Below are 23,464 nucleotides of genomic sequence, written 5' to 3'. Positions count from 1 at the left end.
TCAGGGTGAGCATGGCTGGGATTCACTGCGCTGTACAGCAGTGTTATTTCCCACCACTGTACCAGTGCAGATGGCTTGGTTAAAGAAAATGGCTTGAAGCCAAGCTCCTGCCTGTTCTCATAGGTGTTAGTGCTCCTTCTCAGAGAACAGGAGGTAAAGCAGCGAGGAAGTAGGGGAATTGGACAGGGCCAGTAGAAAAAGGCACTTTGGGTAGCTGCAGATACACGCTCCCTTGCTGTACGTTTCTCTACACCTAGGTGCTCCTGACCTTCACCATCTGGAACAACCAGGCAAGCTTTTTCAGTAGCAGACCATGAACCTACTGCCTTCAAAGCACTAAGTTCAAGGCACTCTTAAGATCACTGCCAAGTTCTCACTTTCTTTCCCCTTCCTGCTGGAAAAGGCTCCCGTGCTGCTTATCCTTCCAGCTCTCACTTGCAGTCACTGTGACACAAGGACACATCCTCTAGTGAAATAAACTCCATTCTCCTCTCCCACAAGAAAACATTTATTACATAGATAACATAGTACTAGCAAAACAGGTGACAGACTTGCAATACCCAAGATCACATTTGACAAGGGAGGCATTGAGGACAAAGCAGTTAATTTGGGAGATCACACTGGCTCATAATAATAAATACCTTTTTTTCATTACACATCAGGTATGTTAAGTGTCTTCGAACAATAGTTTCTTACATATCTTACATGTCACAAATGCACAAGTTTTATCAGCATGTTTGGGTTGTGTTACTTAACAAGTATACTGGGCTTCATTAGAGACGTTGCTTCTCATGAACTCATCATAGAATGGCTATTGTGAACAAATACAGACACATCATCTCTGTGCAACCAAAAAAAGCTGAACTGTTTAAATACAACAATTTAATGAAAGAAAAGAAGTTGCAACTTGCTTCCAATCCTACTCTTCCCAAAAGCAGGTTGTAAAAACATCAAGTACCCAGCTTCAACTGAACCAGTATTTGATCTATTTCCTGTTAGTCCACAGCCCTGTTAATGCGGGTACACCTGTGAAATGCAGCCTCTACAGTCCTACAGCAAAGTCTGAAATAAGTGTGGAGGCACAAGCCTCAGGCACGAGGCCATGGAGTGGAGGATGATGGTGGATTGTGGCAGTACAGGGAAGAAAGCTAATAACTTTGAGCCCCTACAGTGAGGAATTAGTACATACAACTTATCAAAAGGGTTTAGGAAAGGTCATTACCAAATAAAACTAACCTAAGTCTTCTACCGTTTTCCCCTGAAGTGGATTTTCCAACCTCATTCACTACACCAAGATTACATAGAACTGAAGCAATGTTCATATGAGTTACAGTACAACCACCTTTATTGAACCATAGTACAACATCTCAAACCAACTGTAGTTCTGAATATGTAATACATCCTTAGGAGTAACTAGTATAAAAAGTATCAACATCAGTGGTTTGAATATAAAAATTTATTTAAAGTCAGAGTATGCAACAAATAAAACCTACAGAAAACAGATTTTCCCATCACAATCTGTTGCTTACCAAATAATATTGTGAAAACACATTCCTTCAGTCATTATAAAGTTCTTAAAATACAAAAGAAATTAAATTTTGTAAGAAAGTCTAGTAGACCAGAGACTGTTTCTTCCAGGATGTTTTGTAGAAGCAAGGCTATCCTTCAATACATTCCACGCCATCCTCCTCCACCAATGTTGGTTTGCCCATAGTATCCTCGACCTGCAAACAATTGACACAAGGTCACGCATACATACCTTAAAAAAAGAAAAAATGTGATGGGTAATACAGAACTGGTTAAAGGTGATTTAATTTACAGTAAAATACATCAGCATCACTTTTCCAAGCATTTGCTGCAGCAGCAAGCAACCACTCCCCTCCTTCCCCTTCTCCCAGCACAAGCACTGCACAGCAAGCAGAGCCCACCACCCTTCCCCGTGGGTCCATCAGAAGATGGACATCACAGCATTTTCCCCCAGCACATGTAGTAAAACAGAATCTTTACTTACTGTATCCGCCCAAGCCATCAGGCGTTCCATATCCACCGCCGTAGTTGGCACCCATCCCCATTCTACCAACAGGACCGTAACCTTGATCTGCAAGGCAGAAAGTGCATTGTTAGAAGTCTAGGACTCCTTAGGACTTGCCAAAGTGTCAGCTAACTTTGAAGTAATGCATACCCATTCCATCTCTGCCATAGCCTCCCATTCCAGCACCACCTCCAGCAGTTGAATTCAAGAATAGCTCAATGTATCGATGCTCTGCAGGGAACAAAAACAACCTTGCTGTCTATTTTGTGCCAGAAGCACAGAGATACACAACAAAAAAATCCCCTATTTACAGTTGGAAGCCCAGAAAAAGCGAGTTTAAAATTACTAAGTGACAAAAACAGAGTTTTATATTTACTGCACTGCAACTTCAGTGAAATGCACTTTAACCCCTTGTATTCCATTTATCATTACACTACCTCCCTACCCTATGGTAGACAAAAGCTTCAGGTGCACAACACTCACGCATGTGATTTTTATCCTTGGACATGGCAGCTACTGCATCCTCGTGTGTAACAAATTCCACGTCTGCCTCTCCTGTGGCTCTTCCATCTGCTCCAATATCAATGTGAACTCTTATGGGATTCAATGGTGAGAAAAACTAAGAATGAAAACAAAGAAAACAAGACACATTAATACAGAATTCAAGCCAGGTCCTTTTTTTTTCAGTCCAGCTGTTAGTGGAGCACACCATTAATCTCATCCTACCATGAATTTAGTTAAACATCCAGAGTATTAGTTAGCAGACTTTCAACATTAAGCCAAACCCACACTTACATTCTATTACAACACAAACTGCTTAAGATGCAGAGCTTGTGGAGCTTTCTATAAAAGCCATGGTACAAAGAGAAGTTTGTGTCCACAAGCACTGCTTTAAGTCATATTGGAAAAGGCAAATACTTTGTGAATAAGCACATAGTGAAGTTTATGAATTCAGCCAATGCTGGCTGTCAGTCAGACCGGTTTCCCCTGCTACAGAACTCTGAGACACAGTTCTATTTCCGATCAACCGCCTCTTTACCAGTATGTACAAACCAACTGCTAGTACACGTGCTACTTGTCACTTGCATCAAAGCCTGCCATGTCAGCATGTAGGTGTAACTAATAAAGATGGAGATCCTCTGTAGGAAGGCTATTTAACCAGGCCTTATAACTCTTTCCCTCTGCAAACACCACACCTAACTCAGGAACCTACTTTTGTTATCTTGCATCTGTACTCCGATCTGTCCCACTGCTCTCTAATACGTAATGGGATACTGTCTCACTCCAGTGGAACAGCTTCCTGCAGTCTTCCCACCCTGGCCCTCCTAAAGTAAGTCTCAGGTCAAGTAATACACAAACTACAGCCACTAAAGAGAGACTACTACATACAGTTTGGCTGACTGCTGTAATCTTACCTCTGACGTTACCTTTTGTAAAGGTAACATTTACTGCTTAGCTTTGCACAACTGACAGAACTGTGGCTTTAGCTGGCAGATATGTTAGAGCTAACAATTACTTGCTGGACATCCTTAGTCATGTTTGGAACAGGCAAGATGAGAACATACGAACTCTTGACACTGGAAAGCCTTTTCCCTGCTGCACTTACATTAGCAATATCATTTTCTGTTGCTCGAAAAGGGAGTCCTCTCATATGAACAAAATGACCACCACCAGTCCCGGTATCTGCAGCTCCATAGCCATGTCCTCCCATGCCTATGAAAGAACCCACAACAAACAAAACCACACACCTGTAAGGTTGCACAAGAAGTCAGAGAAATCACTGATACTGCTTTTCTGGAAGTACTGAATGAGATGTTTATACTTCACATTTAACCAGAAGACACCCTAAGCAAGTGCTGCCCTCTTCCCAAGATTAGCCAGTTCCTCCCATTTTTTAAACAACCTTCTTTATGAAAAAAATCTTAATCAAGCAACTATTTCTGTCTAGGAAATGCTATGTCATACAACTCAAATAATACAAGTTTTTAAAAAGAAATCATCACAAAATGTAGCTTTTACCTCTCCCATCCCTCATTCTGTCATCATAGCCATCATTTCCATAGCCATAGTTATTATAGCCACCATAATCATCAAAGCCACCATATCCTGTGCAAGGGAGAAAGAAGAAAGGAATGATTACATTATCACTCCAAACTCACACATCAATGCACAAAAGTCAGTATTCGGACACCCAGAAGTTAGCAAACAGCCTCTAGAGACTTAAATATGAATTTCTGAACACAGCACAAATGTAAGTTTCCTTTTACATAACAAAAATACTGAAACATGCAAACACAAGATCAAATTCTGATGGATATACAGTTTTCTTACTATTCCCACTAATCTTAAATACTAAGCCACAATTTTTGCTACAAGTAAAAGTTCCTTGAGAAGCGTGTCAAACCTAACAGGTACTGCAGCTACTGTCATTTCTTTACTTCTTGACCAAGATGTCAGAAACATGACACTGACAACAGAACCTCCGTTCATTAGATAGACATACCACCATCATATCCACCACCTCCTCGACGCATTCTCTCATACATACTTCCACGCCCAGCTCCATAATAACCCCCTCTTCCTCCTATTGGTCTATCATATGGTCCAGGTCGTTGTTGTCCCATCATTCTTCTTGGCATGTCACTGAATCCTCTGATTTCGCTCTTACTACTTTTGAAGATCTCAATGTACCTAGTAAGAGAGGATTTTCAGAGGACCAATAAATCACAGGCAAAGGTGTCTGAATATTACCAAACGCCACACTATGTTTTCTATAACTAAACATACAATCCAACAGAAGTGTTGCACTGGAGAGACCATACAACTTAAGTTTCTCCTCAAAACTGTAAGAATCTTAAGTGTATAGGGAAAAAAACCCACATTTTACAGTGGCAAAAATGACTATGTGTAAAGTCTAGCTGTACAGATTAAGCATAAAACATGTCTTTCCAGTATGAGAAACATACTGCTGAAAAACAGTGTCTAGCTAAAAGTAGCATTTATCACAATACCCTACACAGTAATGATTCAAACAATTTTCTGAGTTTAGCAATCTACCCAGAGCAATACTGTCTCCCCCACCCCCCAAATCTACTGTATTTCCCAAGTTAACTTAGGATCAGTTATAAAAATTCTTAAAAAACAGCCAGTTCCATATAATGCTCCCCAACCCCCCCCAAAGCATTACTGACCCACAACCCCCAAAAATAAAGATTTAACACCATCCCAAACTCTCCATCCCCACCTGTGCCCTATTCTTTCCTTGTGTTTCCCCAGAGCATTTTCTGCTATCTCCTTTGAAGCAAACTGCACGAAGGCCTCCCCTGTGCTTCTCCCCTGGTAGTCCAGCGTCAATGTTATCCCATTTGGCACGATTTCCAACCCTTTAACCCAAGGACAAATAACCCCATCAAGGGGAACAGTGTTAAAGGCTGAAACATTCCCATCTGTAGCAAATACTTAAAAGCATATCTAAACAACAACAACGAAAAAGAAAACCACCTTCTTTCCCCCATCACCCAACAGTACAAGCCAATCATCTTTCATTAAACATTTATGGATTTAGCCATACTTTTCTGTTTAAACTATGCAAAAAATACAACTCCCTAAGATATATGAAGAACACATATCTACCAATCAAGCAATTTACTGATCCAAATGCTAACATTCAGGTTATCCCAATATGCATAGTACGTTTATCACCGTGAGATTTTTAGATACGTATGGTGTTTTACAACATCTATGGTTATTTCTACTTCATTTACAGGGTATAATTCTTATTTAAGATAAACTAATTTAACACATTCCCTCCCATTCCATCCACCCCACTAACAGCCATTAATAACAAAAATGAGCAAAACATTCTGTACAAAACACAAGAAAACTCAATTTGCTATATTTTGACTATACTAGAGGTACCTTGGAAAAACTGAACAATTTCTTCTTTGCTGCAACCAAATGGCAGGCCTCGAAGTCGTACCACTGTTCCATCGTTAGTTGTATCACTTGGCCCATTATGTTTTCCAGTCCAGTCCATCTTTTATTTAAAATTAAGCACTACAAGAGAAATTAAAAAAAAAAAAGTCTGTGTATATCTACGTTCCAAGAAAAAAAAAAATCTAAGCAGTTTGCTTTAGATTACCACTGTTACAGCTAATGGGCTTTTTTTCTGTTTGGGACTGAAAATAGTACTTTATCACATCCACGACACGCACCAATCACTCAACTCTGCCAGGGAACACTGCGTGTAACGAGGGCAACACGTGGGCAGCCAGAGCACATAAAGCTCATTATTTACTCAGGGTGCCCTGAACATCCACCCTATGAGGCTTTGTGTGTGGCTTTTTGTTATTTTTGGGCGAGTTCTTTCAAGCGCGACAACAAAAGAAATAGGAACTACTCAATGGTTCCTGCGTGGAAAGACAAGGCCTTCCTTTGTCTGCAAACAAAGCGCCACGGACCACGCTCCTTGCTTCCTCCTGTGGGTTTTTTTTTTCCCTTCCAGGCACCCAGCGATAGGTTACCGGGACTGAGCAGAGCAGGCACCCGGACCGGAGGGAGCCGCGGAGTCGCCCTGCGGGGCGGCGGCGGCAGCACCAAGGCGGGCTCCGCGAGCCCAGGCCCTGCCGGGAAAGGGAGGAGATGGAGCCCGCGCGGCAGGGGCGGCTCTCGCGCGAGTGGAGTGCGCGCGCACCGTCCTCAGCCGGGGCGGGGGGGGGGGGTACCGGTAGCGCCCCACAATGGGCCGCGCGGCAGCCGCAGCCTGGCAGCCACCACCGCCGCCCTCTGCAGGCGCGGAGCAGCGCCCCTCCCCCACCGCCCTCCGCGTGGCGCCGACTACCGCCGAAACCGCGGCCCTGACCCACCGCCCGCTCCCTGGCGCCATTTACCGCGCCTCCGCAGGGCCTCCGCTGAGCTGCCCCCTCCCGCCTCTCCCGCTCCCGTCCTGCTCCCCGCTGCCACCTTTCCAACTCAGGAGCTGTCCGGCCTCCCCCGGAGCAATCTCAGCCTTCTCAGCCGCCGCCGGCGCCCGCCGCTCTCCTGAGGCCGTCACCGCCCTCTGCTACACCACTCAAAATGGCGGCCGCGCACGGGAGCGAGGCTCCGCGGCTCCACGCTACCCCCCCCCCCCCAGCCCGCATTGCTCCCACTCCCCTCCCCCGCCTTACTTTGAGAGCGCCGCTGCCCGCGGCTCCCACAAACGTGCACCGGTTCCGACTCACGCCTCAGGGCGAAAAAGGCCGCCCGCCTTAGAAGCTGAGCCTTCATGGCTTTAAAAAGTCCTACCCGCAAGCACTTCAGCCGGGACTCAGTTCAGCTCTTTGTCCCTCTACACTCACCAGGAGAACCTCCGACACTCCTCGACGTGCCCCGATGGGAGCTTCTGCCGGTGGAAAGCTCCTTCTTACTCCCAGCCGGCCGGCGGGCTCTAAACCTACGCAACGGTGGAGAGGATGGCGTCTCGACTGCGTAGGTATCGCGATAACTTCACCGCGCCTCTCAGCGCCGAGTGGGCGCCGACGGTGCATGCGCAGTGCGGCTGAGGGCGAGTTCCCGCCTGTTCCTCTCAACCGCCTCTGCGCGTGCGGGAGTGGGCGTCACGGGGCTGCAGGCAGGCTTGGTGGGGAGGAGGTGTGGGGGTGTCCTCGCACGGGCAGGCTCTGAGGCAGTTTTCGCGGGCTGGTCTTGTCCTTCAGTCTGTGTCTCTTAAGGTGTCTTGCAGGGTTCCGTCGGTGTAGGCTTGGGAGAGAGGAGGGGGAAAGTTGCGCCATACAGATGCCCGCAATGGCTGGGCTTCTGTTCCTGTCTGTGTGTCCGGCCGGACCTAGGGCGGACGTTCTACAGCCTTCATAAGTGCCTCAGGACTCTGGCGGTTGGATCAGGGGTTGTGGTAGAAAGGCCTGTGTGAGAACGCTCTGGAGCTGGTAGCCAGCGGTGCCAGAGAGAATAAAATCTGTTAAGCTTTAAAAACAATCAGTGCTGACCGATGGGGGTGTGGAAAGAGGCTCGAGTCCAGAGATGTGCTCGGAAGTGACGGGATGTGGGGCCCCGTGGCTCCTCCTGCCTGTAGGGAAACATTAGCTTGGAGTTCTACCATTTGGGAGTGAAGCAGGTTGGAAAGCACCTTGCGGAAACCGCGTTCAACAGGTGCAATCGACCATGCAAATCCCTATTTTTACGGTCGATGCATTTACAAACCGGCCATTTGCTGGAAATCCTGCCGCAGTTTGTCTGCTTGAAAATGTAAGTTAACTCTTTTATGAGGGACTTCCTAACTCTGTACTTGACCTGAGCACTCAGCGCGGCACTAGGCTTTTATTTGCTTAGGCTTTCTTCTTGCAAGCATTGTTAGCTGTTGCGCTAGAATACAGAGGAATCGGCACACCAGAACTTAGTTACTAGAACGATTTTATGCAAGACACGCTCTGTATTTTTGTGGTTGTTTAAATAAATAAAAGCACCACACCGGTTTTGTTCAGAAACGGATTTTCTTTTGAACTAAGTAAAAAAAGAAATGTCAGTGGATTCAGAATGAAATCTTTGGAAGGAAAGGTAGTAATACCGACTTAGTACCCAATAGTTTTTTGAATGAAGTGTGATTCTGGGATTTTTTGGTGGTTTATTTCGCCTTTTTTTCTCTTATTTTTCCTATGTAAGCAGACAGAAGGACTCTATAGAGACCTGTACCTGAGTCTTTCACTGTTAGTGTGTTGGTTGCAGCTTTAGACAAACAGCCAAGTTTTATTTGCGTAGTAGTTGTGCAATTGGCAGTATTCATCCTCTTCAGGACATCTGGAGCAGTCGGTACTAACTGATACACTGTTGACAATTTCTGCCCAAAAAAGTAATTATTAAACTGGATTAGAAATGTATAGGCCTTACTTGTGTAGTAACCCTTGATGAAAATTCTAAGCGTGACAATATGTGTAAGCAGTCAGTGGCAATAGCTTGTACTGATAAAATGAATCAATTTGAGATATTCTAAGCCCATTGACATCTCATAAAATGTAGTCTACTTACCAGATCTGCTGAAGTTATAACTGAGAATCTCTGACTTCTGAGGTATTTTTAACCTTCTAAAATTGAAATACTCCACCTCAGGACGAACTTACTTTGAAACTATGAGCTAATGAGTTAATCTTCATTACATTATGATATTGTGGGCAACTTGTTTGCATGTTGCCTTTGGAGTGTTGAGGTTTAAAAAATTTTTCTGCGGTACCTGAGACCAGAGGCTTTAGTGTCAAAGTTAAAACCCAGATTCGGTTAAATATGAGAGTTACAGTCTTACTCTAAGCTCCAATAAAGCAGCTAGCAGCAGTATTTCTGTTCCATGCTCCTGTCAGAATTCTAGCAGGTGCTTTACAAAAACCTTTGATGGTGGCCAGAGTGGCCAGGGAAGCCTCTTCTGTGTTTCTGAAGTGCCACAGGATGGCAGTGTTTCGATACATATCTATTGTTTTGAATAACGTTTTGGCTGGTCTTTGTTCTGGTTCAGTATCTTTAAAGTAATTGACACTTGAAACTGTTTTCCTGGTGCTTGTTACTGTACAAAGTTAGAATGCTGTTTCACTGTGTAGAATACAAGTCTGTGATATGCATCAGTAATTGTTTCATATCTATAGTGTGGGATCATTGCCTGGCTGTGCATTGAAGCTATTAAAGGCAATTTATCTTTCAGAGGTTGAACTTGACCAGGCCTGTTTAGTACTTTGTTTCTTTTGTGCTTCAGCATTTTAAGGGCCATGTTTTCAGACCTGGCCAGTCAGCATAATGGTGGGGAAAGATCAATGGAACAAGGATGAAATAGGATATTATACAATCACTACAGCTCACGTGTCCTGGGATTGGTGTTCACTGGTTCAGATCTGTAGGCAGTTAGAGCTCCAGTGCAGATTTTTTTAAATTCACTTTATCTCCTCTTAACTTCTTCTGACTTGGCATATTATTGCTGGTATTCAGAGAGTTATGTTGTGGATATAGCCCTAAATGCTGATCAGCTGTCTTGGCCATGGCCCTAGCTACTGCTACATACCTCTTCCTGACACAGATTTTTCAGAGTTACAAAAACCAGAGTGATAGTTCTTTTTAACATTATGTTGTTAATCACTTCTCAGTGTGACTTCAGTCATATCTTTAAAGCGTCCATGTTTGCTTTCATGGAAAGATTGAGTCTAGATTTTTGATGATTTTATTTTTCCATATATTCCAAGAACTTGTTGCCCATGTATCACAGTTACTGAACTAGTTACCCCATGTTATGCTTAGAAGTGTTTTGGTTGTGGTTTTTTTTGGTTTTTTTTTTTTTTTTTTTTTTTTTAACTACTGTCAAAAGTGTTTGAACAAACCAAAATGTATCTTTTGTTCAAGTAAGATGCTCAGTGGTTGTGTTTATGACAGAAGGTTTGATTATACATTTTCTGGCCTGCTTTTTTGTTGTTTCATCATTAGGACTTGGATGAAGAATTGCACCAAAAAATTGCAACGGAAATGAACCTCTCAGAAACTGCTTTTATCAGAAAACTGCATCCTGGAGATGACTTCACCAAAAGTGAGTGGTTCTCTTTACTCACCAAAATCTCTTACAGGGGAGCAGGAAAACAGTGTGGGTGAGTTTATAAGGAATGGTGCTAATTTGTAAGACAGCCAAAGCAAAATCTTAGATGTATCTTACTTAAGAAAATAGTAAGCATTTTGCACATGCATTCTTTATAGCATTCATACTCTATATCATATTTATTTTACAGTACACAAACATTTGTTATTCATAAATTAGACCATTTATTTTAGTGCCTTTAAGTGAGCAGGTTGTTGTGCTGGTTTGAGGCTAATTGGAATATTTTAATGAGAAATGAGATCATTGGCTGTGAAAAGAAAATAATACTGAAGTCTATATTACCCATTGGTTTTGTTTAGAGATATAAAAAACCAAAATGTAAATAAAAAATGTCAGTCTATGCCTGACTGCGGCTTGCCTTCGGTCTCTGGTGGCTGCCTTGCTCACTGTCTCTGCCTGAAAATGTGTAACCTGATCTAATAATTTCCTTCTAACCCCTCACAAGTTCTGACATCTCACCTCTGATCTCTGCAATTAGTGATGTGAGCTATATCTGGTTTATTTTGTTGGAGATAAGAGGGGTGGGAAGAAGGAGTGGTTTTGGAAGCCCTCCTGTGCAGGCTTGTAACATTTCATGTGTTAAGTTGTTGCAGTTTGTTGGTTTTGTATGTGAGAATGGTGTCTTTGAAAGTCTCCACTTTCTAGCTGCCTAGCAGTGCTTAAAAGGTGCCAACTGGGCTTTTCAAGAATGCTTCGGGTTCTCAGACCTGCAGGTGTTTCCACTCTGTCACTTGCTTACTTCTGCAACAAAATAACTTTCCTCGGTTAAATGGTGGACTCCTGTGGCGGACTTATCTGAAAAGCAATAGCTTTTTAAAACATCAGTACAAATAGATTCCTGAAAGTGTATTTAAGACCAAGACTCATTATAATATGCCTTCTGATTAGCTGCAGTGTCATTGCTCTGTATCATGTATGGTGGAGATAAAGTGAAGAAACAGGCATCTTCCAGTTAATAATGCCAAATAAACTTTATTTTCAAGGTTCCTGCTTTGGACTCAGATGGTTCACCCCAGCCAATGAAGTTCCCCTCTGCGGTCATGCTACACTTGCATCAGCAGCTGTATTGTTTCACACACAGAGTATGTTTACAAGCTCTTTATTTCTGAAAGCTTTTTAGAAAAATTACTTCTAGTTAAGAAGTTCACTATTTTCCACATCAAAGGCAATTAAATATTCAAAACAGTTAAAGAACACATATGGTAATACATTGAGCATTGTCTATTACAAGTGCTTTGTCATAAAGCTGTAGTTGTTATATTTTAGCTTCCTAACTAACATCTTCTGACTATACTGAGCTATTCTAAGAGCTGTAATAACTTAGATTCAAATTCTTGTGTTTGATAATGCTGCATTGTTCTATCTCTAGAAAACACAAATTCAGTTCTGACTTTTATGACACTGAGTGGGGAATTAAAAGCCAGACAAGTGGGAGATCATATTGTCCTGGATTTACCACTTTACGTAACCTACCCACAGGTCAGTGAAAATTTAATTCATTAAAGGCTTTCAGAAAAAGTCCATGTTTATGTATATGTAGTTATATCTGTCTGTCTGTAGTTTAATAGATACTTATATGTACTTAATTTTTTGAGTGTTTTTGGTGGTCTTGATTTTTTTTCTTTGTTTCAGGTGCTTCGGGAAGTAGAAGACTTAATAAAGGTAAAAAAAATAAAGTAAAAAAATCTGTACATGTTCTTAGAAGCACACTTATAATATATTTATTTTTGTCTATTAAAGTGGCTGAAAAAGTGGCAACAAGGCATTGCTTGTGCTTCTGTACTTGAAACACTAAACTTTGAAGGTCTGAGTCATGAGCTCAGGAAATGGAATTGATGAAAATGCTGCAACTGAATCTTTATCTCCCACTGCCAATGGCTGCAACGTCAGTATTATTTCAGTGGCATTTTCAGCCTGCTGTATGCATGTGAGGGCAGTCAAGTGTCCTTGACCTCTTCCAGGTCCCTCAGTTTTTTTCCTGGTTGATATATACCCAGCTCTTGGTGCTTAGCCATATTTTTTCATGCACTTAGTACCTTTATTTAGCTTGCTTACATGTAATTGAGCGTTTTGTGAAAGACCTTGCATAAGCCCATTTTTATCAGGGAATTTGTTCTATGAAAATATTAAAGAACTAATATTTCATATTCATATGACAATGTTTTTGTCTCCTTGACCTTCTCCGCTAGGCAGCTGTTGGTGACATGATTGTTCAAGATCTCCGTTACTCTCCTGACACAAAGAAGCTCTTGGTTCGTCTCAGTGATACTTATGAAAGGTGTCTTACACATTTTTTTCTTTAAATCAAGTGTGCAGAAATTGAGTTTGCTTGTTCAACCTCTATTCTTCACGTACTTGGTTCAAACCACATAGAGATTAAAAACTGTAGTTTAAAGTCCTGTGTTGAATAGTTATTTTATCTTTTAAAGTGAGAAGAAGTAATAGTTATTCTATAGAGGTCGACTTAGTGAGGACACATGGACAGAATGCCATTGATTCTAAGTACCATTTAACTGCAATCTGCTTACACGTCCTTAGCAGCATCATAAGTAGCTTTACAAAGGAAAATCCAATTCAAATTATTCCAAAGCATTTGTTAATCCTGAGGAACAATTTCCTTACTGAGTCAAGTGTGGTTTGGGTATATATTACTGAAACACAACTTTTTTGATCAGGCCACATTGCTGTTACTTTCACTTGATTTCCGGTGTGGCATAACTATACTGTTTAAAGACTGAGGTAGTGGGGGAATAGAATTATCCTTAGCTGAGTACTTATTATTTTCACTCTTTCAGACTTTATTTTGTAGGGTGGTATCTGCAGTTTCACGGAGTTAAGTCTGTGGTAGGGTGATTTAGAATCCCGTGAAGATCCGAATGTTAGTTATTTGTTTGCTCTGAAAGGAGGCAGAATGCTCACTCTTTGTGTTCTGTAGTGATGAAATACTTCTTCTAATGATTAAAATGGTGAAACAAAAGAAGCGCTCTATTGTAGCCAGTATTCTAGAATGCTCCTCTTTCAGAAATAAATAGGAAATACGTGTCTTAATTTTTTTCTGCTCACTCAAGAGTGTTTTATATTCAGGGTAGTCTTCTGTCAAGTGACATTGAGATGGCAATGTGAAGAATCTTGAATCCTCTAACATTTTATCATGGCTATTTGGGGATTATAGAGAAGATGAAATTGTGGTTTTAGGTTTCTTTTCAATATCTAAGTTAATGTAAAATTAAGATTATGAGGTATTAAAGGACTCTGTTTATATTCAAGGTCTGTGTTGGAAGAACTGCAAGTGAGTGCACAACACTTTCTGACAGCTGAAAAGACAGGAAAGGTGAAAGGGCTCATACTCACTCTTAAGGGAAAATCCAGTGGAAAACAGAAAGGCCATGATTTTTACTCCAGATATTTTGCACCATGGTATGGAGTCCTGGAAGACCCTGTTACAGGTAAGTGGCTCTTATTCTTGTTTCAGTTCAGTTAAAAGGTTGTTAGTAAACCCCATTAATCTGGTTTTGGACTTTGAAGTATGTCTTATGAATTACTGCTTTTATGGATGGTGTTCTTATTAAATTGGAAACTCATGACTGATACCAACTCATCGAGGAAAAAATTAGCGCCTTGTTGTCATCAGGCCAGATAATGCCTGTGTCTTTATCAGATCTTTCCCTTAAAGTATTCCAGTTAGAGAGTAGTAAGAGACTAGCTTGGTATTGAATGAATATTGTAGCAGAAATTCACATCTGCTTCTCTTGGTGTCTCTCTTTTACACTTGAGCTAACACTTATTGTGGATATTCTCAGGCCTATGAATAACAAGATCTTGGCTAGCGGTATATTTAGGGGCAGGAAGGCTAGTTCTCTGCCTGCTCCTTTGATCTTCTGCTTAGGTGTGATGATGCTTGCTGCAGAATGATGCTTAGGTACCAGTTAACCACAGCGGAGACCTTGGTAAAAAAATCCTCATTGACTGTTTTCTAAGTAAAGAGAAAACTGTCTTTTGGAATACTGCTAGTTAACTGTAAGGAATTCCCTTCCAACCCCTATCACTCTGATTCAACACTGCTTCTAGAATGAAATGCAAAGAAATATGAGCCATTACAGACCTGTCATTTGACCTCTGTGCCAGGCAAGGTCATGGAACAGGTCATCTTGAGTGCTATCACAAAGCGCCTACAGGATGGCCAAGGGCTCAGGCCTAGCCAGCATGAATTTAGGAAGGGCAGGTCTTGCCTGACCAACCTGATCTCCTTTTATGATCAGATTACCCACCTGGTGAATGTGGGGAAGGCTGTGGATGTAGTCTACCTGGACTTCAGCAAAGCCTTTGACCTTGTCTGCCACAACAAGCTCCTGACACAGCTGGCAGCTCGTGGCTTGGACAGATTCACTCTGAAATGGGTCAAGAATTGGCTGGAGATCCAGGCCCAGAGAGTGGTTGCGAATGGTGCCACATCCAGTTGGCAGCCAGTCACTAGTGGTGTTCCCCAAGGATCAGTGCTGGGCCCAGTCCTGTTCAGTATCTTGATGATCTGGACAAGGAGATTGAGTCCAGCATTAGTAAGTTTGCAGATGACACCAAGCTAGGAGCAGGTGTTGATCTGTTGGAGGGTAGGAGAGCCCTGCAGAGGGACCTAGACAGGCTGGATGGGTGGGCAGAGGCCAGTGGCATGAGATTTAACAAGGCCAAGTGCAGCGTTCTACACTTTGGCCACAACAACCCCAAACAGCGCTACAGGCTGGGGACAGAGTGGCTGGAGAGTAGCCAGGAAAAAAGGGACCTAGAGGTTCTGGTAGATAGTATGCTGAAGATGAGCCAGCAGTGTGCCCAGGTGGCCAAGAGAGCCAATGGCATCCTGGCCTGGATCAGGAAGAGTGTAGCCAGTAGGACAAGGGGGGTTATTCTTCCCCTGTACTCAGTGTTGGTCAGGCCACACCTTGAGTGCTGTGTCCAGTTCTGGGGTCCTCAACTCAAGAGAGGTGTTGAGATACTGAAACATGTCCAGAGAAGGGCAACAAAGCTGGTGAGGGGCCTGGAACACAAACCCTGGGAGGAGAGTCTGAGGGAGCTGGGGGTGTTTAGCCTGGAGAAGGAGGCTCAGGGGTGACCTCATTGCTGTCTACAAGTACCTGAAGGGAGGCTGTAGCCAGGTGGGGGTCTGATCTTCTCTCAGGCAAGCAGCAACAGAACAAGGGGACACAGTCTCGAGTTGTGCGGGGGGGAGGTCTGGGCTGGATCTTAGGAGGAAGTTCTTGCCAGAGAGGGTGACTGACGTTGGAATGGGCTGCCTAGGGAGGTGGTGGAGTTGCCGTCCCTGGCAGCGCTTAAGAAAAGACTGGATGAGGCACTTAGTGCCATGGTCTAGTTGATTGGACGGGGCTGGGTGATAAGTTGGACTGGATGATCTTGGAGGTCTTTTCCAACCTAGTTGATTCTATGATTCTATTTAACTTTTTAAAGCTTTCAGTCCTGCTTTCCTGATAAAGCTGGGGTCAGACTCCTGTAGATAGGTCTAATTGGAGAGCTCATTCCTTGAGATTTCTGGGAAGAGCAGTATCAATGTGCAGGAAAAGCTAGGAGCTTCCCACTTTTTGTAGAAGCAAACATTTTATTGCATAAAAGTATGCTTTAAAAAGTGCTATGGCTTTGTATTATATTACTTTTGCACTGATTTCTTAATAATGTTACATGGTTTGCTGTCCTAGAACCCCGGTGATTAGTTACTTCACAGTAGGTTTTTCACTCACCTGGCCGTAAGTATGTCCTGAAGGACCTTGTGTAGCTGTGAATCTGAGAAATCATCCTGAGTTCTCACGCCATCTGCCGGTCATCAAACAAGGCTTTTTCTGTGAGGTTTCAGAAGCTATGGCAAGGCCTTTAAGATGCACCTGTTGCTATTCTTAAAAAAAATCAAAAACTCTGTTCAGATTTTTAGATGGGTGGCTCTTCATGTTTCATTGAATAACATCATGTTTAGATTAGTAATATATCGAATTCAATAATTTCAAATTTTGTTCTTAGGAAGCTTCACTTTTGATGAACAAATTAGTACTTTGGCTTAAGTATTGTGATTGGTATTGTTTGTTATTCCTACCAGTTGTGTGGCTAGTCATGAAGCCCTTGCCTAGGCAAAACTTTCAGTGAAGCCAGAGGCTGGGGAAATAATACTGCCTTATTGGAAATAAATGAAGTTATAAAGTTTTAAGTTCTATCCTTGTGCTTTTGCCCCAAGCACACATGTGGCACATGATTTGTTTATGGCATTTACATTTTAAATGCACTTTGCTTTGACTTGACAGTGCACTTTACAGAGTTTCTAATGTAATTTTGTACTTTATTTTCCAATTTCTTTCAAGGATCTGCTCATGCTGTTTTAAGCAGCTACTGGTCAGAGCAGCTGGGGAAGAAAGAAATGCTTGGTAAGAGAAACTGTCTTCTTGTACAGATACTCAGTTGTGTAAAAGCTACTCACTGAGAAACAAAAAATATTATTACTACAATCCAAACAGTAGCAATAACTCACTATTCACTTTCTTAATATGGACAGAATAATACGTAGTAAGTAGGTTAACCTTTAACAACTTTCTTTCTTTCCTACCCACCAACATCATGCCTACACAGGGAGTTGGAAGTGTCAGTTTCTGGATAATAACACTGGTGTTAGTTTTTGGTCTTGGCTTTTGTGTTTTAATTCTTATTGTCTTTCATTCTAACAGGCTTGGTGAACTTCAGCTGATAGTTTTGTGTTTCGATTGAATTTTACTGTACTTAGTCTTTATGTCTTGCATTTGGGTTATTGGGAACAGGTGTTAGTGTTTGCATTCATCTTGTGTACTTTTCAGCACAATTTAGACTTTTTTCCTCTCTTTTCTTTTGTATATGAAGATGACATTGAAAAAAATCATATGGTTTCTCCCTGACTTTGTAATTCTCTTTGCTCCATGTGAATCTCTTCAGTGACTTCTTCAGGGTCTTAGAGTTTAGAAGACCTAGATAGAAGCTTGATAGCCAGGTGTGAAGAGGTGATGTATTTTTAATTTTTTTCCTGGTTTCTGATACATCTTTATTTAGGTGTGGAAATCAGTTTTCCTCAGGATGGTGATATTTTATGTGGTTGACAGGAAAGATAGAAGAAAGAATAGTTGCTTGTGTTACAAGAACAGAAAGAGTGTGACTAACCTTAAATATGTAAGAATGGGGGCATGATAAATGGTCACTGGTAAATTTGTTTGTATTTTATCTTCAGTCTTACTTTTACATGATTTAGTCTTAAAGGAAGTGGAGAGGGCTGGGCTTCTGAAGTTATTTATTGCTATGGTTTCAATTAATGACATATGCTTTTATTGTTGGACAAGAAACTGAGGAACTTGGTGGAAAAAAAACAAATGAGAGAAAATGTGAATATGTGACAACACTAGCTAAAGAAGCATTGTGTGTCTGTTTGCTCTTCATGTTTCTTTGCCAGAGAATGGAAGAACAGGCACAGTTCAAAATACCCTAGTCTGCATCTGGTTCTCGAAGTGAGGGGCAGGGGGATTACCTGACAACAATTAAGTATTGTGTAACATTTAGAGGAGAGGCTGCTGATCTAATAAGGTTTTTAGACCATAAAAGCAAACACTTCCCCGAACAGTTACCTTGAATGTAAACCTTCCTGTAAGTAGTTGAATGAATCTCCAAATAGGTTGTCTTGAGAATGATGAACTCCTCAAAGGATCTGTTTGTGCTCCATAGCTCTGTATGGTAATCTGCAGTAACTGAGACTTTTTTTTCTTTTTAATGCATGATAGAGGAACTTAACATTCTGTTCTGGACATCTCTTGTCTGTGTTAACATAACATGAGTCTGTGGTAGTTTCTATAATGCTAGGGGGAAAAAATCTCAACACACTCTCTGAAGAGGAGAAACTGTCTTTTGTAATGCATCCTTATGGACTGGGTTTCCCTGAACATTTAGACACTTTCAGATGTTAATGTGGAGCTTGAAACTCTTCCATACCACCTATAGACACTCTTTATTAAAGTAATCAAACACAGAAATCCTGTCTGCATTTTCAGATAATACTTTTTTCTTGTGCGTTTTCTATGTATTGTGCCATTTCCTCTGTTAGAGAAACTATCCCAGGCGGCAAAGGCAATGGATACTGTAATCAGCTTCTTTAATGTGTTTAGTATTAAAACCCCCCTGTCTTTCCAGAAGAGTGTTTTGGGTTTTTTTTATGTTTTGGGTTGGTTTTTGTTTGTTTTTTTGGTTTTTTTTTTAAGTTTCATGCATGTATGTCCTCAAACTTTTTTTGTGGTAGAAATTGCATAAACCAAATCTAAATAGAGCAAGTATAATTTGACATTTGATCAGTATGTGATCTTTATGTGTTTCTGTGACAAGTAACTCTTCCTTGCACGGACGTAATGAAATGATATCAGATTATATTGGGGCAAATTCTCTTACCTATGAGATTTGGAAAAGGTGGCTGTCAATCGATAAGATTCCATATCACCATAGATTAATAAATAATATTTGACTTGGTTGAAACTTTTGTAGATGCTTCTGTAATATCTGATATCTTTTATTGCTAGAATAATGGAATATTTTCTTCCATATAATGAAGGACTTTATTTGTTCCAAAATAGATTGGATATGAAATTATATAAAAATGAGATGCATTCAATCTATTATCTGATCTCTTTGGGAATTGTGACCTCTAGGAGGAGGTCAGCTACATCTCCTCTGATGTATTAGGCATAATATCCTGTATTTGAATTCTCTTCCTACTTTTATTAAACCAATCTGTCAAACAACAGCCAACCTCATCAACTACAAGGAGAATTTTCCAGTCTTTCTACAAGGTGAAATACTTTATGAACTCTACATATCCTTGAATTTCAGCCAACATTAAACCAGAGTTCAGTGTATGTCCTTGACTTTTTTTTTTTTTAATTTCAAGAGTTCTACCAATACTGACAAGTTCTAATCTTTCGTATCAGATGTATGGACTTCTATAATTGTCAATGAATGCAGTATTTAGCAACTGTCTCTGTATTCAGCTCTTCACACAGCTTCCACATTTCTAAGATAGCGTATTTAAACTTGCTTAAGGAATTTGATATATTCAAACAGATTACTGAGGACTTTCCAAATAATTGTGGGAAAAAAGGGGCTTTATCCAGGAAGACCTTCCATCTCAGGTGAAGCCAGGGGAATCTTTTTGCACCTGTTAACTTGTGGGGAAATTTTGTTTCTTGTTACTGCCAGTTGAGTCTGACCAATTACTGTCTCTTTTTCTTTCCCAGTACAGGACAGCTTACAGCAATTGAAAGTTTTTTGGGGAACAAAAAAAAACCAACCCAACACCCAAGCCTTACTTTGATAACTGTAGATCATACTTTCACAAATTTTGCCACAATTTCTTTAGAATACAAGGCCTGTCTCATCTTTTACCTTTTATGTCTCCTTTTTTCCTTTTTTTTTTTTTTTAATCCCACTCTCTCTTTGTCAAGGAGTTGCTTTATTCAAGTAGAATAAATCTACTGGCATTTAAGTTGTAGATAAATAGAATTCTTACGAAGTGAAGAGTGTTGCAGAGTTGTAATCGCAGCTTTCGTCTTTCCCAAATAATCTCAACGTACAGGTTGATCACATTGGATTTATACACAAGCGTAATATTTCTGTCGAAGAACTGGCGTTGCCTTCTTAGAATAAAAATAGTTGTGGAGATTTTAACTTCATTTAAGTTAAAGAAAAGGTGCTACATTCTACAGTCATTTTGCAGAGTTTAGGAATTCAACCAAAATGGTAGTGATTTCCAAAAATACGTATTTTTACAAGAGCCATGCTTGTTCTTGAGTTGAAGAAAATCTATCACTTTGCAAATTCTGTAGGTAATAGTCATCCAGATACACATAATCTGATCAATACAACAGGATAAAATTAGTTGTGATGGTTTGGGCTCTTACCTGCCCCCCCCCCCCCACACTTTTGTAATTTGCCCCAGCTAACTCAGATGGCCTCTGGGAATATAAATGAAGCTATTTATTTTACAGCAGCAAATATACAAGCAGCTATTTACAATATATACAGTTATATACAGAAAAATACAAAGGATAAACAATACAGAAGCACAACTCCCCTCCCAGAAACCTGAGTCCCCAGGAGGGGCTCTCAAACCACCCCAACACCTCCCCTTGCCCTCTCAACCTTACCCCAGTTCTCAGAAAGAAGAGAGGTGCAGCCAAGAGGTTAGGGAGCAAGGTTAGTGGGAGCAAGGTTAATGAGATGTGACTAGGTCTGAAGGCAAAGGCAGAATGAAAGACAAAATGGAGAATGTTTTACTTCTTCTTCCCAGAGTTCTCAGCGTGACTGTGAGCGAAGGAGACACAATTGTTTACTTTTTCACTGCCCATTATCTAGTTCTTTTACCAAAACATTCCAGCTTGCTTCAAACTAGCGCATTAATACAAGGCTACTATCTGCCTTGTGAATGCAGGGATGCATTATTATGTGATAGTAGTGATTACAGCTTGCTCAACTTTGCAGTCTTTCTACCTACCCTTTAACTTCTCTCTGCCTTGGATTAATCACAGAGGAATTCAGGATGATTTCAGCTATTGCCTATTATTTCCACAGATCGGAATACACATTCTTGTTTTTGTTAAAGGAGTCATAAAATGTATATGCAGTATAAGATAGTACTAGTAAATGCTGACATTAAATGGATGTGCAACAATATTGTGATCCAAAAGGTGAGTGTACAGCAGAGGTGCTTGAATATCTCTGGAGACATTGCTAATAAATGTTAGTGAAATGTTCTATGCAGGTCTGTTCACTTTTGGACATAGTGTGAAATGCCAAAATGGACCAATATCAAATCAATCTTAGTAGTCTTACCATGAAACAGGCAACGCTTGTTCTGCATTTGAAAAAAGAGAAAACCCCCAGCCAGCTGTTGGGGAGTCCAAAACACTCAATTGAACACATTACTTCATATTCAGTTATCAATATAAATCTTCATTTAGATCCTGTTTTCACTATTCTGGCTTTCAACAAGTTTTGTAGTACTTAGAAGTTCATTGACTATAAGGAATTTGAACATAATAACTTCTCATCCATTTACAGCCTTTTACAAAAAAATCCATTACATGAAACTCAGATGTTAGCTAAATGTCATCATCTGAATCAGACCACTCTTGGATCAAGTTCTTCTGTGTCTAAAATTGGACTACTGAAACTGATCTGCAGACTCAACATGCTAAAGGACCATTCTTCTTCTACCTGTATATGACCGAGCAGTTCAGGCAGAAGATTTGTTCTGTAATTACTTATAAGTGGAAGGCTATTTCTACTTAAACTTTATCCAGCTGTATTAAATTATGTATTCAGGACTACATAAATCAGTTCCTGTCTATGTAAGAATATGGTCTCATATTATGACAGCTGCCTATTTCAGCCTTTTTACCCCTTAGCCAAACACTTTCTTTGAACATAGTATCTACTTCAGATGTTCAATGCCAGTAAAGTGGTTCTTCATTCTTATTCAGGTAATACTTGATGTTCTTCCTTCTTAACCTAGAGAAAGTGTCTGTTCCAGACGTCTTTATATATACAAAGCAAACTTGCTTGGCTGCATCACAGCAAACTGTCTTTCACTGCATGTATTAACCAGCATTATTGCCAGACTCAAGAGACAAGTCTGAGGTACTCTCTCATCTAACCTTCATTTGTAAAGACAGTTCATCCAGGGTGTCTCTGGTATAGTGACTGCCGTGGTGCTGCTTGCTTACTGGAGATGGTCCTGAATTTCCTGAGCTTTCATTTTTAAGTATTTGGGGATGGATGCTGGTTTTTAACTGTGGATTCTTGTTTTCGTGTAGCTTTTCAATGTTCCCGACGTGGAGGAGAATTGAAGATTTCTGTACGTAATGATGGAAGAGTTGACATTGCGGGGCAAACTGCTGTTGTATTAAAAGGAAACCTGACTTTCTGAAGGAATTTGCACTAATCTCTCACATCTTCAAATTATTCATATTATGCTGCTTATATCTTAGCTGTAGGCAATGAGTCACCACTCTCCTCAGAAGTCTTTGATTACTTATTGTCCATTTGAAAAAATTGCTTGAAATCGTTCACTTCTAATCTTGAAGATCCTTGGTGTTGTTTTCATTACACTCAACTTCCTACTTCATAGATGCTGAGCTTAGAAAACGTCCAGGGACACCTGGTTTGATTTTCTGCTTTTAAATGATTTATTTCTAAGTTCTGTGTTAAAAGCCTTCTCTGATTCCTGGACTGAACTGTGAACTTTCTTGATTGATAAAATAATTCTTTCCCATGTTCAGTCATTTGACATAAAATCTCACTACACTACTTAAAAAAAATAAAAATGTCTGCCTTATACTGAGATGCTATTGATATGTTCATTAATTTACTTGAGTTACAATGTGAAAAAAAAATAGAAAGGGTTTAGAAATATGCTTCATGGTTCTCTTGTATGAACAACGTTTTTCAAAGACGAGTGATACTGCAGTGGCTTATAGTTCTGCTGTTAGTCAATATTTGCGATTAAAGTTTTACCAGATAGATGGAGTCAAATGACGTAGTGATGTACATAAAACTGGTTAAAGTCCAGAAGAAAACTGTTGATTACAACAGTTTCATTTGCTTTTTGAAGACTGATGATTTGCTCCTGAGTTAAAAGTTTCTCTTGTAATTTTCTTCATGAAGTGTACTACTTCAGATTTTTGGTACTTTTTCCTTCAGTGTTCTCTTTCTCTGGGTTTATTAGGCATGTTGGACTATCTTGGTTACTCTAGCTAGAACTCTCT

At 40.8% G+C, this 23,464-nt stretch overlaps 2 protein-coding genes across 8 annotated transcripts; one reads left to right on the top strand and one right to left on the bottom strand.

The window, feature by feature from the left end:
* Positions 1–492: 492 nt before the first annotated feature.
* Positions 493–7,461, bottom strand: HNRNPH3 (heterogeneous nuclear ribonucleoprotein H3). Of its 4 annotated transcripts, none has more exons than XM_064145250.1 (10): positions 7,372–7,461; positions 5,951–6,088; positions 5,277–5,415; positions 4,536–4,723; positions 4,052–4,138; positions 3,639–3,745; positions 2,516–2,651; positions 2,183–2,263; positions 2,012–2,098; positions 493–1,759 (listed from the first exon to the last, which is right to left on the bottom strand). In XM_064145250.1, the coding sequence occupies exons 2-10, from the start codon at positions 6,066–6,068 to the stop codon at positions 1,746–1,748; spliced, it is 957 nt and encodes a 318-aa protein (XP_064001320.1). In that variant the 5' UTR covers positions 6,069–6,088; positions 7,372–7,461; the 3' UTR covers positions 493–1,745. The 4 variants fall into 4 exon arrangements, with proteins under 4 accessions (XP_064001320.1, XP_064001315.1, XP_064001317.1 ...); XM_064145245.1 differs by having other exon boundaries at positions 493–1,724; XM_064145247.1 differs by having other exon boundaries at positions 493–1,724; positions 4,581–4,723.
* Positions 7,406–23,040, top strand: PBLD (phenazine biosynthesis like protein domain containing). Of its 4 annotated transcripts, none has more exons than XM_064145251.1 (9): positions 7,406–7,501; positions 10,484–10,583; positions 11,633–11,731; positions 12,019–12,128; positions 12,282–12,311; positions 12,839–12,927; positions 13,917–14,095; positions 17,003–17,065; positions 22,514–23,040. In XM_064145251.1, the coding sequence occupies exons 1-9, from the start codon at positions 7,406–7,408 to the stop codon at positions 22,624–22,626; spliced, it is 879 nt and encodes a 292-aa protein (XP_064001321.1). In that variant the 3' UTR covers positions 22,627–23,040. The 4 variants fall into 4 exon arrangements, with proteins under 4 accessions (XP_064001321.1, XP_064001323.1, XP_064001322.1 ...); XM_064145253.1 differs by lacking the exon at positions 22,514–23,040 and adding an exon at positions 19,937–20,094; XM_064145252.1 differs by lacking the exon at positions 7,406–7,501 and adding an exon at positions 7,641–8,275.
* Positions 23,041–23,464: the final 424 nt, after the last annotated feature.

Source organism: Pogoniulus pusillus, chromosome 6, assembly GCF_015220805.1.
Source record: "Pogoniulus pusillus isolate bPogPus1 chromosome 6, bPogPus1.pri, whole genome shotgun sequence".
NCBI lineage: Eukaryota > Metazoa > Chordata > Aves > Piciformes > Lybiidae > Pogoniulus > Pogoniulus pusillus.
Note: the sequence above shows the minus strand (reverse complement) of the source record. Positions and strands in the feature narration are given on the sequence as shown.

Excerpts from the sequence above, each read along its gene's own strand:
- HNRNPH3 (XM_064145245.1), bottom strand. The coding sequence starts at position 6,068 with ATGGACTGGACTGGAAAACATAATGGGCCAAGTGATACAACTAACGAT. Across the intron at positions 4,724-5,276 it reads AAGGAAAGAATAGGGCACAG|GTACATTGAGATCTTCAAAA; the intron begins GTGGGGATGGAG and ends CTCTCTTACTAG. Across the intron at positions 2,264-2,515 it reads CAAGGATAAAAATCACATGC|AGCATCGATACATTGAGCTA; the intron begins GTGAGTGTTGTG and ends TGTTCCCTGCAG.
- PBLD (XM_064145251.1), top strand. The coding sequence starts at position 7,406 with ATGGGAGCTTCTGCCGGTGGAAAGCTCCTTCTTACTCCCAGCCGGCCG. Across the intron at positions 10,584-11,632 it reads TGGAGATGACTTCACCAAAA|GTTCCTGCTTTGGACTCAGA; the intron begins GTGAGTGGTTCT and ends TTTATTTTCAAG. Across the intron at positions 11,732-12,018 it reads TGTATTGTTTCACACACAGA|AAAACACAAATTCAGTTCTG; the intron begins GTATGTTTACAA and ends TTCTATCTCTAG.